The sequence below is a fragment of the Rhamphochromis sp. 'chilingali' genome, assembly GCF_963969265.1.
Source record: "Rhamphochromis sp. 'chilingali' genome assembly, chromosome: 3".
Classification (NCBI taxonomy): Eukaryota; Metazoa; Chordata; class Actinopteri; order Cichliformes; family Cichlidae; genus Rhamphochromis; species Rhamphochromis sp. 'chilingali'.
The window spans coordinates 45,974,370-45,994,202 of NC_137931.1; the positions used below are offsets into that span (position 1 = coordinate 45,974,370).

General features: G+C 45.1%; 1 protein-coding gene across 3 annotated transcripts in view; it reads left to right on the forward strand.

Annotated features, from left to right (window-relative positions):
* The window catches only part of insrb (insulin receptor b), a 72,920-nt gene that overhangs the window by 26,277 nt on the left and 26,810 nt on the right, over positions 1 to 19,833 (forward strand). The window contains exon 1 of one of the 3 annotated variants that reach the window (XM_080878387.1): positions 14,553 to 15,935. The exons of 1 other annotated variant lie outside the window; for it this stretch is intronic. In XM_080878387.1, coding sequence (XP_080734513.1) covers positions 15,917 to 15,935 — 19 coding nt within the window. In that variant the 5' untranslated portion in view covers positions 14,553 to 15,916. Of the gene's footprint in view, positions 1 to 14,552; positions 15,936 to 15,970; positions 16,830 to 19,833 lie in introns of those variants that run through there. One more of the 3 variants, XM_080878386.1, reaches the window with a different exon arrangement.

Sequence of the window (19,833 nt, forward strand, 5' to 3'; positions counted from 1 at the left end):
AGCTGAGCACCCTGGGGGATCAGGAAAACTCCTCCCTCTCCTCTCTCTGCTTGCTCATCAATGGACTTGGACTTCCACATCCTGCCACACACACACACACACACACACACACACACACACACACACACACACACACACACACACACACACACACACACTGTGTACTGGTACAATTCCCATAGACACATGCACAAAAAATACGTGGCTGCAGACTAAGCACACTGACACCGCTGCCCACGTCATGAGCCTGGCTGCTAGCAGAAATGGTAGTAGCTCATATAGTGAGGAGAGGGCGGGGCTTCTGAGGATACGAGCCTTCATGGCTACTGCTTTTTGTTTTGTTTTTAAACTCACGTTTATCATTTGTTAAATCAGTGCAGCTGGAGACCAAGAAGGAACTTGACGTCATCTTTAAGGACAACAGTGGTTTATCCGCTTAATGTGTCACTCGAATGTGTTTCCCTGTGTAGGAAAGCCTGCTGGCAAGCAAACAGTTGTTGCAGCCTGCGCGTCTGAAGGGACTTCCTCATTACTTCCTGCCTTTGTCCTGAAGTACTTCCTACTGCTGTACAGCTCCGGGGAAAAGCTGGAGAATTGAAGGAAGGGTTATGTACTTGTGAGGGTGGTGGATGGAAAGGAAAGATCAGTCAAATGATCATAGCCCTGCAGAGAAATGCTGCATTTGCTGTGTTTTGGCTGATCAGGTGACAGCTGCTTCTAGCTCTGACATCAGAAACACATTTGTTAGTGAGTATTTTCTATTCTACGGTGGTCCTGAGGGGTCAAACGGCGAAAAAGGCTGCAAAAGCAAGCAGATGATGAATATATCACAAATACATAAGTAGGAAAAAAAACGCATCGAAAGCGTTTTTGGGGAGATGCTAACATGCTAACAGTAAACGTGTGTCTGCAGTATTTCATAAATCATCATTGAGACTTGTACCGATGAACCTTCAGCCTCTTCAGTGTGTTTTGGTCTTTGGGTTTATGTCATCTGGTCCGTCACGTTAATGTGCCCCCAGAAACACTTCTGTTGTGCTCTGTGAGATTTTCTTTTCCGTTGTGTTTTGTCTGCTTTTTGCAGCACTTTTCTCTGCTTGCAGTTTGACCTTTCAGGGCCACCATCCATCCCCTCGCTCTGAGTTTTCACATCACTGCTAAATGTTCTGCCTTTAAACCCCAAACAGGTTCGCAGAGCTGGTCCAGAAAATGAGGCCACCCTCCTGACATCCTCACACACCATGTCTTCGTTCCAAATATCTAAAACTCACGTTGGCCGTCATAAATAGAACCGTATAAATACTGGCAGCAGTAAAACTCGCCGTGTTCAACAGTAGCCCGCCGTCATAGAGTTGTCCCAACGTGCTGACAGGTGACAAATATAACCGCAGTACATTGTAACAATTAACATGGCGCTGACATTTCCTTCTGCTCAGTGGAGGCTGCTTTGACCTTTAACCTTAAATGTATTGGTACTAAATGATTGCTGAAACCAACTTTGTTCTGTTTTCATGCATTAGCGGTTTGCTTTTGATGCAACTTTGGAAAATTCTGATTGCAACGACCATGAGAGACGACTTTATTCATATTTATGTCTGAAGGACTTTTGTCCTTCTTTTACATTTTCCAGTCATGACGCAGCAGACATGTCAGGCTCATCTTTGGGTTTTGGACAGAAATGTACATTTGCTCAGTGTCAGTGAAACAGAGCTGAGGACAGAAACCAGGGTGACAGCAGTAAAGCACATGACAGGCTGCCCTGGTTGAAAAGAAATACATTTAGCGTTACTGCACCGACAAGACAAACGTGGTCATTTTGTTCTGCACTGCTTGGATACAAATACATGCAGAATTGCAGTTTTAATTCTCGTATTTCCAAACAGACGTGCAACATTAAATCTGAAGTATTTTTATATAATCGGGTCCTGATAACAGTCAGTTCCTCCCTACGCCATCGACGGCTTTCGAAGAAGTCCCGGGTTCCTCAGCCGCAGCAGATGCAGCACCTACCTGTACATTCATTAACTCGCTGTAAAAACAAACACTGCTGGCTTCAGTGGAGCATAGATCCTCTGTGTTCATGCATACGTGATCTGAGAAAGTCCTGCTAGGGGCTATTAGTGCGTGCTGCGTTTGCGGTACGTGATGGTTATGCTCTGTTAAGTACTTGGAATTTCATGTCTTGCTTTGAGGTGGTAGAGTGGCTCGACTGAAGGGGTCGGGTGAAATGTTTGGACATTCAAAATTCCCGAGTTTTTTTTTCTTTCTTTTATCACCTCCTTGGGAAAGTACCGTTTCCCACAGTTTGAGAACTCTGTTTGATAATAAATGCATGCGCCTTGATTCGCTGTAGCAAAAAAAAGAAACCTCAAAAGTCAGTGCTGGAAATGAAACTTTGTTTCTCCTAAGCTGAACTCGTTTGTCCTCATGTGACCTCGCCATCCTTGAAGTTCCTTCCAAACCCAACTCTTTCCACTTTGCTCTGTCCAGACTCGGATCAGCAGCTCACCCAGTTTGCGGTGGCTTCATCACCCCTGCTCCGAGTACGTCGGCTGGCACGGGTCCAATGTGCAGACTTTCCTCTGGCCTGCACCTTCCACCACTTTTCTGTTGAGACTTGTAGCATCGGGAGCTCGTAGAGGCCGTCTGCCCGAGTCATCGCGTAACACGTCTGATAAGAAATGTTTACACAGAAACAAAAGTGGGTGACACGCTTTAACGTTCACATGAATGCAACCTGTAAGATAAACTTCGGTGGCACCGGTGTTCGTGTCGTCACGCCGCGCTTTAGCGTTGGGCCTGCTTCCTTCGGACTTGTCAGTCCTGATGATGTCATACGGATCCGGTAGAATAAAAGTAGTCCTGTCCGTGAGGCCGCTTGGCGCCTTTTGTCATCTTTACTGCCAGCCTGATAGCTTGAACAGCAATATAAATTTGCTTTTCAAATATAACTACGCTTTGATAACCACGTGTCTTCTGTCGATAGCAGAGTGGTGACGGTAACAATGGCTGCTGCTGTCTCCCTGTTATCTCAGAAGTGCGAGCGGTTGCTGTCGTATGCATTGCACTTGACCGTCTCTCCTCGAGCTCTTGCTACACTCTGATGGCCCCTCTGCCCTCGAGACGAGTGAAAGCAGTGTCCAGATATCTGGTCTGTATAAGAGATAACAGCTGAGACGGAGCACTAAAGAGGACAAAAATCTGTTTTTGCTTTCTCTCCATTTCTCTTCACTGCTTCTGATGCTCCACCTTATGGCCAGGATCCTCCCTCTGCACCTCCTCCCTTTTCCCTTTCTTCTCCTTTCTGTCCCCCGTTCTTTTACTTTGTACTCTCCCTCCTCTCTCCCTCTCCCCTCCCTCTCTCCTTGCATGCTGTGGTATGCAGACATGCAGGAATTTCTGGGCCTCAAAATGATAGACCAAACTTGTCAGCCCTGGCTCCTGTTACTAAAGATGGCTGCTTGGCAATGTGTTTGCCGGCGATTGGTGCGCGTCTGAGTTACTCCCCATGTGATTGGCTGTAACGTGTTTGTCCACAGTTCGTGTGTTGTTGGCAGAAGCAGTTTGCGAGCGCTCGGTGACTGAAAGCCTTTTCTTCTGCTTTCTCTGCGGCTCGGTTGCGTGTGTGATTTAGGATCACATGTGCTGCTGTGTGTTCTTGCACAGAGCATCTCACCGCTGGGTTTAGGTGTAGTGCAAAGGTCGTGTCAGTTATGCCTATAATAACATGACCCCATTGAGTTACTGCACAAAGATGAGAAAAATACTGGATTTTAGAAAAGTACATTTTTAGTTTTTGTGCAGTTCTATCAGCAAACACAGCGACGCACACGCATCATTTAGTCATCACTTAATGACATTCTCAAGATACATTTAACAGTAGTCTAACAAAGTAAGAAAAGTTGTATTTATAAAGCACCTCAGAGCCACTGTGAGAGATAAAGTTGTGTTTTAGCAGCTTTTTAAGCCACAGATCTCTGAGTCGGTGGGAGGCAGATCAGAGTCCGCTGTGGCAAAATGCTGCGTCTCCAGTGGGTGTAAGCCTTGACCACCAGACCTCAGGGACCTGTGGGGATGATTGGACATGTAAAGCTCTAAAAGTCCAAACCAGCATCTTAAAGTGGGAGGCCAGTGTGAAGAGTTTGACCTGTCGTCATGTGTTGAGTTAAATCAACTAAAACAATGATACAAAATCTTGTTTCTTTTGTTTAGATGGCTGTGAAAAAACCTTGAGTCATGTTCAGGGATTTATTTAGATTAGATTAGATGAAACTTTATTAATCCCTCGGGTGGGTTCCTCCGGGAAATTCAGTTTCCAGTAGCAAAGCACCGAAAGAAGTTGCATGTTACAGATACATTAAGGGGAATGAGAGTAAGGATATAAGCATAAATACACCATATATACACATATACACATATATAGATACAGAATATACAATATGGATAAAATATGTCACACATATTTATGATGAAATGTGTGACAGCAGCAGCTTGTATACACTACTACCACCTAACATTGTGTGTTTGAGATTTAAGCTTTCACATTGACTGACTACAACTGCATGTGAGGCCTTCAGGAACATCTGTAGATTTCAGCTGCACATTTGCATGACACCGTGTTTACACATGCTTTGAAATTTGGACACCCTGGAGAAAAGAGCGGCTGTCATGTCTTCTTATGTTGTAGTTTTGCTCTTATTGCCTCCAAAGTCAAACGTAAGCAAAAACCAGCTTTTCCACCATCTGTTGTGTTGCTGGATTAGTTATGTCAAAGCAGCAAAGCCACTTTTTAAACAGCCTCTGCACTTATATATACTGACGATGACATTGAGTAGTGCTCGTTGCTTGCTGCTTAATTTAGATTATGAACTAGTGAGCTAGTCTCTTACGATGAATGTGCGCGTATCACCCGCAGAGTGACGTCCGGCCCAGCTGATGTTTAGCGTGCTCTAGCCTCGTGAAGGCATTGTTGCGACTAAAAAAGGTTGTGCACTGTGGCGCTGCTCGCAGCCTGTCACTCATGCATGCTGCAGTGCGCCGCACACACCTGTGGTCTGCTGGTATTTTGGATGAAGAGCGATGCACCTGTGTTCCTGTGCGTGCACTGAGCCTGTATATCATCTGTCCTCGTGTGATTTGTGTCTTGACATGAACGGAGTGGAATGAGGATCTTTTTTTTCCCCGTGTGGAATTTGCCGTCATGTGCTGTCAGTTTCCCACTTTTAGTGTGTGATGTGTAGCAACATCTGACCAACAGACTCTGAGTTTAGGTTAATGAGAACCAGGTGGAACCAGTATTTCCAGCGTGTGGACAACAAGCATGTGATCCTGTAAATCATATCAATCATGAGCGAGGAGCGGCGCACATTAGCGGACACATGACAACAACAACACCGTCCGTCAGCGGGCCACGAGCCAGCGAATCCAGTACACAAACCACCATTTTGGAGCTGCTGTTTCCTCAGTGTGGCTGCTTCTAAAATAAGAAACCCAGGAGGGGAAAAGCTCTCCAGTGAATCCTTCTGTAGTTTATACTGCTGCTGTTTTTACACGATACACGGTGCTGGGATTGCAAAATGAGTGTGAAGTTCAAGCTGTTCCTTTGACAAATGGCTTTGCTTGTTTCCCACATAAAATATAAGCCCCCAGGAGGAATGCTGGGTTAAGTCGCCTTTATCGCCAAACATCTCTCTTCCTGCTGCCTGCCTCGACCAATAACAGCAGAGCGAGGGGGGGCTGGTTCCACTGAGCTCATGGGGGACAAGGATGCAAGTTTGCGAGCTGAGTTTTAATGTCCATGTGCAAATATGCGAGCAAGGCCAGAGCTGCGTCCCATTGGCTGTTTTTGTGCCTCTTTTACTCCCAGGAGGCAAGAAAGGGAACACTGAGGTACTGGGCCGGGGCTAGAAAGAGGGCGATGGTCGGCATTACCACAAAGGAGGTGGAAGCGTTGGGACGGGTTCCTGTTTGTCGGTTAAAGCAGAAAATAATCTGTTGCACCTGCGACAAATATTTTACCTCATGAAACTTTGTACACTGGTTGTTTAATATTGAAGACGACGCTGCGTCAGTGGAGCAGCCTGCGACTGCATGGACGTCCACCAGCGTCCTTCTGAACATCGACGGTCCCTCTGATGCAGCTCGGAGTCTGTGCGCCTTCAAGGTCGCCTCTGCGGTTGCGACCCCTCTCGTTATTGGATAGCAGTGATGGATGTGGAGAACAGCTTGGATGACAAACTCAGCTCCTAGTTGTCTTCGACTGGACGTATGTCTGTAGGAGGCACTGTCTGGCGCTATACTGCACGTGCTGATTGAGACAGATGCTCTCGGCTCTTTGTCTCACGTATACCGCTGACGGAGATAAATGAGTCAGTAGCTACGACACATGGAGCGTCTCGCCAGTTCAAGATGATCGTATCTGCATGGTGGCTGTTTGTTTGATCTTTAGGAGAAATACTGAAATTGATCTTTATTGGAGTTGAAATAATTTTGACATTTTGCGTTTTTTTTTTTACAGGGTAAAGTTGATTTAATTTGACTGAATCTTATAATAACACTAATAATTATGTTTCCTATTTTCATTAAAGCCTTTATGGCTGAATTGTAAAGCAAACCAAACTGATGTTAGTTCAGCTACCAGCTGAACTGATTCATGTCAACATTAAGTTTCAGCTCATTGTAAATCTTTTTACTCTTGTTTTAGAGCCAGCTCCCATTTCTTAGTATTTTGCGTCAGAGGAGCCAGACTTTCACGAGGGTTTTATAAAGTTTTTCTTTGTACGTCGGCTGCTTTTCCATTCATGTTCAGTCTAGTCCTTGTACCTGACCGTTTTCATAGAAATGCTTATGCACTCGCTTATGAATCTCTCAAGCATAAAAAGACACCCAACCTAAGCAATGAACCAGTGTTGTCTGCACACAACCGATAATTTAGCAAAGAACCGGTTTTTAATTGTACGCAAATAATTTGTTCCATTTCTGCCAAAGACAACAGTTTAAAAGACATAAAGCAATGTTTTTGCACTAAGCATATCTCAGATTCAAGGAAGCAGCACAAATGAAGGGCAGAAGAGTATCTGAAGGTCACAGGAAAAACATCCAGCATCAGAAATGTGCTACGAGGAAGGGCGGCAACATTGTTAACGCAGTAAAACAGACAAACCTGGATCAAAAATAAGTAAATAAATCAGCCATGACCTCCACATTACTGAAGCAGTGTGAGATCATCTCGACAGAGACGAGAACAAAAAGGCGGCCAACATCCAACAAAGAGCTCTGAACGTCCTCTCACAGAAAGGCAAAGAGCGCTCGTCTCACAGAGTTCACGCTTATATCCTGTCTTTACATGCAGGTTTCAATAAGTGGCTGCACCTATCTTCTATTTTCCTAGTAAAATATAAAGAAATGAGCGCCGGCGTTCTGGTCTCACAGTTCTGTGTACGGCGAGGATGATACAGGACGGTCTCCTCTGTGTTACGTTTGGTCAGCCTGTCGACAGGTGAACTCGGCCGCGGCTGCTGATGTCATCGGTCAGCGGCACCTGTTTACTGTCTCCCCTCGACCGCTCAGACGCTCCCCTCTGTGCTGATTTAATTTAGTCCTCATTCTACTTTTTACTGTTTACCTCCGCCTGTCCAATGTTCTGCAGCGGAGAATCACATCTGTTGTACAGCGGCGTTGTGGTGTCGAAGCGAGTATCATATTTAGAAGCTGGCCGCAGAAGCTCGGGTTTTACTGCAGACTAAAAACTCATTGAACACTTTGTTCTTGCTTATTTTGTTACGCCGCGAGCAGCCAAGCGAGCTGCGTGCTTCGCGAAGCTCGTCGCTCACGTTTTTCCCATCGCTCCCCGGCGACGGGCGCTGGAGCGGTTTATATAAAAAGTGCACTTCCACAAACTTCTCCCCGCGCATCACATGCGAACGTTCTTCCTCCCGCTCACACACGGATCTGCACACCAGCAGCATTTCTTAGAATAACAGCGGTGCAGCAGCCAGCGGAGCTGCAGGGCGCCGGGCTCCTCTGTTTGCTCTCATCGTGTTTGTTTTGGCAGCAGCTCGAGAGAAAATTCTTGTCTTTCATTGTTTGCTACGTTTGTGTGTAAATCTGCTTCGTGGTTCAGTTACTCTAATGTGTGATGTTACGCTCACACCTCCACTTAGGAGCGTGATGTTGTTCACGCCGCTGGCCTTGGTGCGGTATATTCTGAGCCAGTTGGGGCTCGAGGATCGTTGGTTGGATGGAGTCTGGCTGAAGTACGTAAGCTGTCGTTTTCAGTCTGTCACAGGGAAAAGACAGAGCCGAGTTTAGGAGCTCAAGCGTGGACTCTGGTGCTTATTTCTTAGAAATGCTCTCGCTGTATGACTGCAACGTGCCGTGTTATAATAATAGGATCCTGTGAAGCACGTTCCTTACACTGAATACAGTGTTTGCCATTCGGGTCTCTCAGCATTCAGCACGATGAGAGGATGGAAACCAGTAAAGTAGTCGGTGTACACTGGAACACGAGGCTGCAGTAACATTGAGGTCAAATCCATGCTTGAGTGAGACTCGCTGGGATAAACAGGCTGCTGTTGCCTCAGAAATTAGGCCCAGTTCACCAGTTTGTGCTACAGAGAAATAAACTGGTGTGTTTAAACTGCAGTGTTGAGTTTTCAGAGCGTTTTCGTCTCTTGGTAACAACAGGCATAAATAACAATGTCAGCTCTGCTTCTCCCTGTTTACCTCTGGCTGCTGTGTTTCTCTGTGCACCACCCACACACCCACCCACTCACTCCCACTGACGGTTGGAGGGGGCCTCTGCTGACAACACCTGCACCTCCAAGGATGAGCAGGGCCTCTTCAGCCCCCCCCGTGTTGTATGTGCTGTGTTCTTTATTCTTTTGTCCTTCACGCTGGTATGAATTATTATTTCTGTGCACGCACACACGTATGGTGTTATGACACAAACAGGTACTCCTTTGTGGTTGGATGGTTCTCCTCCAGAAGTCGCCTGCTGGGAAAATCCCTCAGCTTGATTTTGTTCCCCCAGCCCAGGCCCCTGAAGGGACACCATGTGCCTCAGTCTGGCTTAAGATCCACGTTAGGCCCAGACTGCAGCTATAAGAGAGGCGAGCACCTCCAGTGTTGTTGGAATAAAGTCGTAGACGAATTAAAGAGCTCGTTTGCAGGTGTCCAACACGCACATGTAGATTTGTACCAATCTGGAGTTTAAAACACTTTCTGTCATTTCCAAAGACTCACTTATTTTGATTGTGCAACTCTTATTTCACTCTGATTTTACAGAAGAGAGGATACCGTGTCCTTTATTTATTAGAGGTGGGAATCACCAAACATCCCACGATACGATATTATCACAATACTTAACGCACGATACGATATTATTGCAATTTTTTAAAATATTTTGCGATATTCAGATTCTGTCCATAAAGGTAAACTTCATCAATATTAATTTTATCTAATATCAAAGTCTCGCACTCAGTCTTTCTCTCATCTCAGTTTTATTGTTGACAAACTGAACGGTTTGTATTACAGTCTAGTCCAACTTAACTGAAACCATCTGGTACAATTACAGCTATTCTGAACTATGCAATATGAAAACTATGCAGCCCCTTCAGCAACTGAAGAATTTGAAAGTAAATTAAAACAAAATATAATTTTACATTAAATAAAAAAGTTTTAAACTTAATTAAAATAAAACATGTCTTAAATTAAAATAAGTAAACTGTCATGTTTATTGCTGCCAAAAAACAGTTAAACACATTTGACAGTGTCAGGATTGTTGCTCAGAAAAAGGATCAACATGCTCTGAAGTCAGAGCACCAAAACCTTTTTCTGTAACAAAATATCGATTTGTGCCGTCCCTGCATCGATACATTATTAGCAAACAAAATATCACGATGCTACACAGTATCGATTTTTTTCCCCACCCCTATTATTTATGACATGAAAGTGGGCCATAAACATGAAGATGTTTGTTTTTTGGATACTTTGAGGGAATATTGAAACGCAGAATTCAGGATTACTCAGTTCAGACTCACATTTGCAGAAATTAAAGGTTTTGTTTCTTTGTCTTCTGCTGCCAACGGTGAAAAAGCAGCTTCGGCAGGTTTCCTGACAGAAACGGTGAGGGTGGCACTAACCTGGACTTCCTGTCACGTACTTTGAAGCAGATATATGACGGGCTTCAATATTTCATGTAGTGCTCTTTACAAATAATGTTTTTACGCTAAAGCAAAGTTTTATTTGTTTTGCTAATTTGTTCAAACAGCTGTGTTGATACTTCTGAGGGCGTTTACTTAGATAACAGCTCGTAAACCAGAGTGAGTGAATGTATTAATTATAGTTTTCAGGTGTCCATATAAATGCAAGAACAAGTTTGTTGGTAATATTTTAGATATTTTAAATAGACCATAAATGTATTTGATTTTGATTTAAGCTGCAAAACAGAAAAGCAAAGAGTCACGAATCATCGTAATGACTCTGTAAGTGAATAACATGTCGGCTAGGGCTGCCACAAACGATTATTTTGATAGTCGATTAGTCGACTAATCGCAAAAATAATGGGTGACTAATCAGATCATCATCCATTGGACGTACAGCTTATTGCACCAGCAGAATCTGCTCTTATATAACTATCATTAGCTTACAGCTTTAAGTGTTTAAGGTCTGTGCTAACTAGGGTTGCCAACCGTCCCTTAAAATACGGAATCGTCCCGTATTTAGAAACAAAAGTACACGTCCCGTATTGAGCTAATAAGCGACGCACTTTGTCCCGTAATACAGTGAGAATCAAAAGTAGTCTATAAATGTTTATGGAATTAACGCTTTGTTTGAAAACATAATTCCCAGCCCCTCTCCTGCTTTGTGACCAATGAGCTGACAGCACACTTATGACAATTCGAGTATGACAATTCAGATTACCGCTCATCTCATTGGTCGAGGAAAGGTCGCTTACGGAGAAAATACCGGAAGACAACAGATGACCACAACAAGAAGCATGGCCAACAGGGAAACAAACGCCGACACTGCGGTGCAAGTCTCGGATGACAGTACACCTAAAGCTGGGCAAACACTGTGCGATTTTTTTCAGTCACGTTATTCAGCTCCTGCTCAAACTGCACGATTGACTCGCAGGGGTTAGAAGTTCATAGGTCACGATGTACTCTCACACTATACCGCCCGATGCTCTGATGCGACCTGAGAGCTCACACTGTGCCTCCATAAAATGAAGGTTATAACAGAAAATCTGTCGCTCGCTCTCTCTGTCTTTCACTCACACAGACACACCACCACCATCAACTTTGCTAAATTGCTAATGAAAAACATTGATCAGGCAGCTGTGATTGAGCAGCAGTGTAAATCCAACTGTTTTCACGGTTGTTGTGGTCGTGATAATTTTGTGATGCCACATCGAAAAGGCTCGGATGAGCTTTCTAAAGTTCTACAAGTTGTGCCTCCATGGCTTGTGTCCAGATCACACGCTGCACAGCCGTGCTGCTCCATCTTTTTCACCGACGTTTACGTGTTTGCGCGTGCTCAGTGTGAGCGGCTGCGGTGACACCCTCACGAGCGATTGATGATCGGGAGCTGGTCGTGAGGTGTTAATCGCTTCTCGTTACCCCACGTATACTACACGACGCACGATGAAGGCCAAAATCGGTCTGATCACCAAATCCGTCGCACGACTCAGAAATCGTCTCAAAATGGGCCAAAAATCGCACAGTGTGAGCCCAGCATTAGAGCAGCAATGTTTGTTCGCTCAGAGAAAGAAAAATAGGCTGCAAAAGTACAGGGAGGAATGGGAAAAGGGAAACACCTGGCTGGAAAAAGTTAATATGGGCATGTGCAGTGAATATCAGCGCTATGTGGCCAGAAGTGTGATAATATAACTTATTTTGTGTAATAAACATCTGTAAGGATAGATGATTACAACAAATAGATGACTAATACATAAAAGTAATACATAGATGAATAATAATGATGAGTTATGATGCGTAATCATGGGAACAAGCGGGTTTACAAACAGGAGCAGCTGATTAGCATTAGAAAAGCTGAAATAATACCTCAACTGAAGCCAATTGTACTAAATGCGCTATATGTGCACAGTTACAAGAATATTTTTCTTTCTATTGTTTTCTATTAATTTATATAATTTTAAGTTAAGCAGGACAGAGTTCTTTTAAAGAAAGATTTACTTATATTCTCAAAAGTTAAGCATGACAGGCTTCTGTTTAAGAAGGAGACCTGTTTTACTGTGTTAATGTTGTCATTTTGAGCTAAAAATAAATGGCTAAATGATCATTTGTTTCCCATGTGTTCATATCACAAAGAATATGCATCTGCTTAAATCAACTTCAAGTCAAATGGTTAAAAAAATAATTTCACACACAAAAAAAGAGCTACCACGCTGGGAAGCATAGCTGGACTGGCCATCGGGCCGCTGGCGATTTTTTGTTTTTATGGGCCGATGGATTTTTTTTTTTTTTTTTTTTTTTTTTTTTTTAGGAAGGGTATATATAATGAAAGGTGTTGGATTGGCCAATTGGTCATGATCGACTCTGGGCTGGACCAATTACAGCTGAGGAGGCCGGATGTACCCTCCCCCTTGTTTAGCAATCACGTGATTTTCGCGCATTGCATGCCGGGAACTCGTGGCAAAACAATCCAAGTACCGCATCAAATGCAAACATTTGCAGCACCGCAAAACGTTCATTCTCCGGTTCCAATACCTTCTTTTTTTTCTTTGCCGCACAAAAAAGTTATGTACAAAACAAAAGGAGAACAATGCCGGTCCGTACAAAGACAGACTCGACGAAAAGACAAAGAAAAGATACGAGGAAAAAATCAAAGGAGTGAAAGAGTGGACAAAAGACGTCAGCGTGCTGCCCAACTTTCACCACGCTCAGATTTATAATTACACGGTTCTTGGAGTGAGTGCATACACTCATGAAGTTTAGTAACTTCAGGTCACTGCAACAAGCCCAGGTACAGTTTACCGACGGATGGGTGCAGGACCTTGAAACGCACCGTGTAGAACGAAAGACTATTGTACGTATCATAAGTTTACCAGTCTCACAAATCGTCTTCATAAATACACATTCATTAACAGTTTATTAATAGGACCTTTGAGCTCAACGGTAATTAATTAGTAGTGGAAATAATTTCTGGTAGTGTAACAGTGTTTATGTGGTATTATTCCACTTGCCACAAATATCAGTGTAATGGGGAAACAGCGCCCCCCCTCTCGGTGTGGCTGGCTGCAGTAATCGCTGCCAGTCTGCCGTAGCCATACCAGAGGTGAGTTGTATTGTTCCGCACACAATATAGCTAAGTAGTACAGACACATAAAACATGTTTGATTAGCTGAAGAGCACCGAGTGTAATAAGTGCTTAGTGGACACATGTCTAACACCAGTTTTATGTACTTTTCATTTGTTTATTAATGTGTGAAACTGTATGCTAAAGCGGAATGCTAATGAGATGTTCTGCCGTAGTGTGCTGTGCGGCGTGGTGTGTGGCGAGCCTGTGCACTGATAATACACCGTTGTTTCCATTCAGGTACATCATTTGTTGTTGCTGTTATTTTATTGTATATTAGAAATTGTAATATTGCTGCAGTAATCGCTGCCAGTCTGCCGTAGCCATACGAGAGTGTGCTGTGCGGAGTGGTGTATGGCGAGCCTGTGCACTGATAATACACCGTTGTTTCCATTCAGGAAATAAAGTGGCAACGATCGATCAGAGACTGTCTTTTTAAAAACACTACACAACGCAGAGTCGAGGAGTCTGTTTGGGCCGAACTGTTGCAGCGGGATGAAGCAGAAACCGGTTACAGTAGCATTACAGAAATGTAGCAGTGACAATAATATTGTATGTTGTAATCGCAATGGACAATTAGTGATACAAAACAACTGTTTTATCTTGTGAATAAAAGTATATGGTTTTGTCAGTGTACCATGGTTATAACAGAAGTGAAACGCAATATTGTGTCAGGACAATTCACTATTTATGCACAATAAACACAATAAACAAAGGAGCATAGCACGACAATTTCTGTTCAGCGCCAGACTTGCTTGTAATCTATATCACCAATTATGTTAAGAAAAATGACGCATTAACTACTACAAAACTCTGACCTTTGTGGGAATGCTTGGATCAGACTAACATGTGAGCTGGAGTGTTCTGAGATGTTATATTTGGTATATCCAGACCATCCGTCGGCTCTTACTTCGGAAACATGGCTTAAAAATTTTCACTTCAACGACGTAATCCGATAAAAAAAAACGATCTCTTTACCCGTCGGCTTCCCGTGGCTGTCATGCGACCGGCTATTGCAGTTAATAATACAACAGCTTCTTGACATTTTTTGGGTTTCTTTTTATCGCTGTGTAACTCAGTTCAATTGAAAGCCTGCGTGCGCTAGTACCTCTTGCCACAAGTTCCCAGAATCCTTTGCGGTTTTATCCCTGAATGACGTCACATTTTCAATCTTTATCCTGGTGGGCCGGTCTCTAGTCAAAATGCCCGGGCTGATTTTTTGTCCCAGTCCAGCCTTGCTGGGAAGGGTGAAGACAACTGGGTTGCCCGGCCCTGGCCACGAGGTGTCCCTTATTTATTTTTCAGGGAGTTGGCAACCCTAGTGCTAACTAAAAATAAAGACAAGATGACAGTTTATTAATTTTTAATGAAATTTGCAGATTGTTTCGGTGAAGTTTAATAAACTCCTTGCTTTCAAAAATATAACAGGACACCGGAGTATATTCTGGAGCATCTCACACTTCTGATAATCAGCTGTCTGCTTGAAGTTTATTTAGCTGTGCAAAAACTATAACTTTAATCTCAGTCAAACCGATTTACTCAGGAACAAATAAAATACTAAAGAAAGCCAAACAATAACATGTTTAAGTTATCTAAGTGACTCCTATATCATGTTTAACCTGACTAGCGAAAGACGGCGGTGGGTTTGAAAACGATTTGCCGGGAGTCCGGTGTTCTCACGGCTCTAGTTAGCCTTGCCCCCGCCTAGCTAACGAGCTAGTGGGTAACAGACGTCTCCGAAAACGTCGGAGCGCTTTTGAAAATATGCGGTGTCTTGATAAACTGAGCAGATATTTGAGGTTTACACAGCTACATTCTCGGCTGAAAATATGTTAAACGTTTATTTTGTGACCCAGAAAGAATAATAAGAGTAAAGTTAAAACTAACTAGCTGCCGCCATTGTTGACAGCTGCGCTATGAATTCTGGGACACAGCTTCTTCTTCTTCGGGGTTTAACGGCAGCTGGCATCCTTGTACATGCAGTGCTGCCATCTTCTGTTTCAGTCCGTTATTACACTCTTAAATCCTGCTACTTATTCCTGCGTCTTTTGTGATCTTACAAAGCTTCAAACGATGCGTCGACTATTAAATCAGTCGTCGACGATTTTAATAGTCGACATAATCGTGACTAGTCGACTAATCGTGGCAGCCCTAATGTCGGCTACTTAATCTTGCTTTTGAGGAGACGCCCCACAAATTCGAGGAGAGGAAAACGAGTCTGGGGGAGGGGACGCAGTCCTGCCGCTCTGTGCTGGTAAATCCACGTGGTTTGGTTGTCGTACTTCGCTAAGTGTTTCCCCCACAGTGGCCGCGTGCCTGCACCGCCTGCTCGACCCCTCGCACCCCAGGCTTTTTTCTGGATCTTTCCTTTCAGCGCGTTTTCCTCCCTTTGAGCTTCACCCTTCCGCCTCGCCCTCCACCTTCCGTTCACCCGTCGCCTCTCCCGTGTGTCCGTATCGCTGCGTGCATTTCGCGCAGGCTGCATTGGCCTCTGCTTTTCCTTCCTGGCGCTTGTCAGCGCCGTCGTCATGCCAGGGCACAGGGAGTCAGATCAGATCTTATTCTAGCGCGTCCATATCACTCTAGGTGCTGCTGCATGATACGCGTGGCTCCTGGTAAGCTGTAGTGATGCATCTCCTCCCCTCCATATGTAAAGCTTGTCGTTATAGGCATGCACACGCGTGTAATCCCCCGGTTCTCTGTTTGGCAGTTAATTGTGTGCTTATGGCAACTCTCTTCATTCTGGCAGTTATTGAAACTAAGATTTTAATTAGGGGAGGTTTCAGAGCGGCGTGCGCTGCATTAATGTTGAAGTGGTGGATCGGCGAGCAGTAAGTTATCATCCCAGTCAGCTGACGTTAGGGTCCTGTTGAACATGTAAACTCTGTGGTATGCGTTTTATTCCTGTTCACACAGGAACGGGATGTTTTTGGGACACTTGGATTTAGTTGAACCGTTTGTTGGTCACCTGATGGCACAGCTTGTTCCCAGAGATGTAGCCGGTAGTTCGAGTCCCGTCAGTGCACGTCCAACGCTCTTTTCCAGTCGCAGTTATCTCGACTCGACCGTGCTAGGTTTTTGAGGTTTGAAGCGAGATGACTTGGGCCAAAAATGTGACATCAGCAGCCTGAGTGACGTGGTAGGATGAGTCACGAGAGCGACTCCTTCACAAGACTCAAATCCGCCATTTTTTGAAACCTGGCAACGAGGGTAACGGCTGCACCTAAATCAACACCGTGCAGACGTTTACAAGCCGGCGTAGCATCGCCTCCATCGTTGGCTTCTGTTTGTGTCGCATAGAAATGACATCACGGCCGCCGCTCACAGTGAGGTGGGACTGGAGCAGAGTCGGTGCTGGTGGGAGAGACGCATTTCTCTCCTGGTGGATTCAGTCCTGAGGTTTGACTGGTGTCATCAGCACTTCCAGTTCAGGACAAAAGAAAAAGGGGAACGTGATGAAACGCCAGAGTACGGGATGTCTCGATATTTCCCAAAGTCTTCTGATCCATGTGAGTCTGAGTCACTGTTGTGATTATGACTAACACCCTCCATGATGAGCCACACCGGCCCCCGGAGACACCACGGTCGGGTGTCTCAGCTGTTTTCATTGGCTGCTCGCTGCGCTGATGGAAAGATGGCTCTCGCCGTTTGATAACCACAGCTTTATTTTTCCTTGGGAAAAATGTTCTAATCTGTATATGTTACAGTTTTTAACCAGGTACGTTTCAGGTCGGTGGCTGCTCTCTACACACCGTTGTGCACCTGATCTTATTTACTGTCAGCCTGTTACGTTACAAAGATTTGTGCCCTTTATCGAATGTAATTCTTCCAGACTTTAGTCAAGCAGCAACAGCACCACCATTGTTGTGTCGGGTCAGGGGTTAAAGGGCACGAAGGAAGGGTCTGTTTTCTTCCAACAAAGGAACGTCATTAGAACATGTTTGCAACACGTGAGCCGTGTGCTGTGTTTTCAGTTTGGGAATGTGACAGGCCTGTTTCTCCGAGTCGTGATGAAGAGTTTCCCTCCTTCCTCCCAGACTAAAAGGTTCTTCCTGAGGCCCTGTGGGAAGCGAGTGGAAGGAGGAGACGGGCAGAATGGGAGTCTTCCGATTTTTGTAAAAAGAGCAGAGGGGGCATGTTTTTAACTGAGAGCTCTTCAACTTTAGCTGTTTTGGTTTTTTGCCGCCTATATTTTTCCATCTGTCGGAACGAAGCGTTCCCTTGAAATTCCTCAAGTCTTTAGAAGCCCTCCCATCTTTTCTGAAGCTGCACGATTGACATGTGCATCCACATTGTGCTCTTCTCTGGGCGTGCACGCACGTGCGCACACCTCTCCCCATGCACCGTGGCTCTATGTAGTGCTATGCTGTGAATATGAAATAGGACAGCCAGCATCTGCACTGCAGCCATCCCGCCCTGGCCTCACACTGTGACTGCTGCTCGCTGCCGCTGGTCGGCCTGCACAAACACACCAGCACGGAGCTTTGTGCGCGCGCTCGTGTTTTCTTGTCTGTTCATTTGTTTGTGTGAAATCATTTCCTTGTTTGTCCTGCTTTTGATTTCAGGCAGACGTCGTGTTTACCTGCAGACGCTCTGTGCGTGTTTGTCTTCACGTTTGCCCGCATGCTCGCTGCTACCTTTTAATCTGCACGCAGCATCTGTGCTGCCGAGTGTAACGCAGTTAAAGGAAAACAGAAACTTGGCTCCAGCTTTCATCGTGTCGCTGAATAAAGACCACATGGTCCAGTTTCATTATTGGTTTGTACATTAAATATTATCAACCAGAGAAACACACAACAAGCAAAAGTTTAAGTGGTTCATTTGTGTCTTAATAACAAGAATTTAATCAGATAATCTGTTTATTCATTACTTATACAGTTTGTTGATGTCCTTTCAAGGCTTCAGTAAAAAGTCAGTTTCTTGGCATCCTGGACTCCATGCAGCCCTCGCCTCGGTCGGAAGGTCTACACGAACTCAACGCCCCTGAAATACAAGAAAGCCTGAAAGAGGAAAGGAGGCAGGGAAGAAAGAAGGACGGAGTGAGGAAAGAGGACAGGAGGAAGGGAGAACTGTGACAATCGGGCCTTTGAAAAACTTGAGGAGAGAGAGCAATTTGAGTTGTGTCTTTGACTTTCTCTGTGTCTAATGTGAGGAGATAATGGGCGGCTGAGGCAGAAGGAGAATGCTTTAAAAAACACCTTAGTCATGAGCGGGCCACGGCGCAGCACCGCCGATTAAATTAACCCGATGTGGACGGGTATTTATCCAAGAACAGCTACGGTCCATAAAACGGCACCGAGCAGCGCCGGGCAAAGGTGTCGAGTCACCGTCTGCAGAGTGTTTTACATGTAAGCTTCAGACAAACAGGAGCTGCAGGTGTTCAGGTTCCTCCGTCTGACGGCAGAGTTTGGGCCTGTGGGATTATTTCCTCCTCGTCGGTCGCTTTCACGATCGATTCATTGTAAACTGTTAAAGGCTGTGTGTGTGTGTGTGGATGCGAGTAGTCCTCTGGGTTAAGGAAAATCCTGAGGTCTGTGATGCAGGTGTCTCACTGTCTAGATGAATGTTTTGTCCGCCGTGTCTCTCCATCACCTTCCCACCAAACTACCCAGTCAGCAAATCCTGCAAGACTTCTGTGTGTGTGAGTTTATGTTGATCTCAGTGATGTCTGACTGTTTTGTCTACCACTCTGTGTGTGCGTGTGTGTGTGTTCCCGGCTTGTTTTTATTTGCGGGTGTATTTCATGTTTGCGTCTAATGTCAGAAAAGCTCGAGCTGGTGGCAGTGCGACAAATTAAAGCTGCGTCACAGAGGAGGGGGGAGCAAGGAGACGTGGCTCGTCGCAGGATAAGGGTTAACAGGGATCAGTAGGTTCGGAGGTCGGTAACGACACGAGCATCAGAAAGTTGCAGAGAGTGTGTGAGTGTGAGTTCAGTTCCACCCTGAGCATCTGCAGTGAGATCCGGTGACTGGGGTTTTCTCGGCGGGGTGATTTATCACCTGCGACGAGACGCACTACGGTGGGGTGGGACCGAGGGAAAGGAAGGTGCCGAGGAGGGTCAAGAGGGGGGGAAAGAAAGAAGAAGAAGCCGAGTGGAAAAGGTCAAAGTGGTTGTAAATCTTTACGGGGCAGAGAGATGACGGGAAGGTGAGGCGTTACCGTGAAAGACAGGACACGAACACAGCCAGAGGGGAATCTAAGAAAATGCCTGTTGGGAGCATGCAGCTAATTACTGCAGACGGTCTATGTCTGGACTCGTCTCCATGGTAACAGGACGGGCCAGCAGGGCTGGCCGGCGCACAGGAAGACACAGACGAGGAAATCGATGAACAGACAGACAAAGCGGGGAGCGAAACCGCGCTCATTAAACCACATTCCCCCCTTTTCAAACTGTTTATCTTCGTGTCTGCGTTCGTGAAAATGAATTAGCCTCACGTTAAGGAGAGCTTCAGCTGCAGCAGGCCGAGCTGGAGATCACAAGAGATAAGGAAAAACAGTAAGTCTGGCCATGTG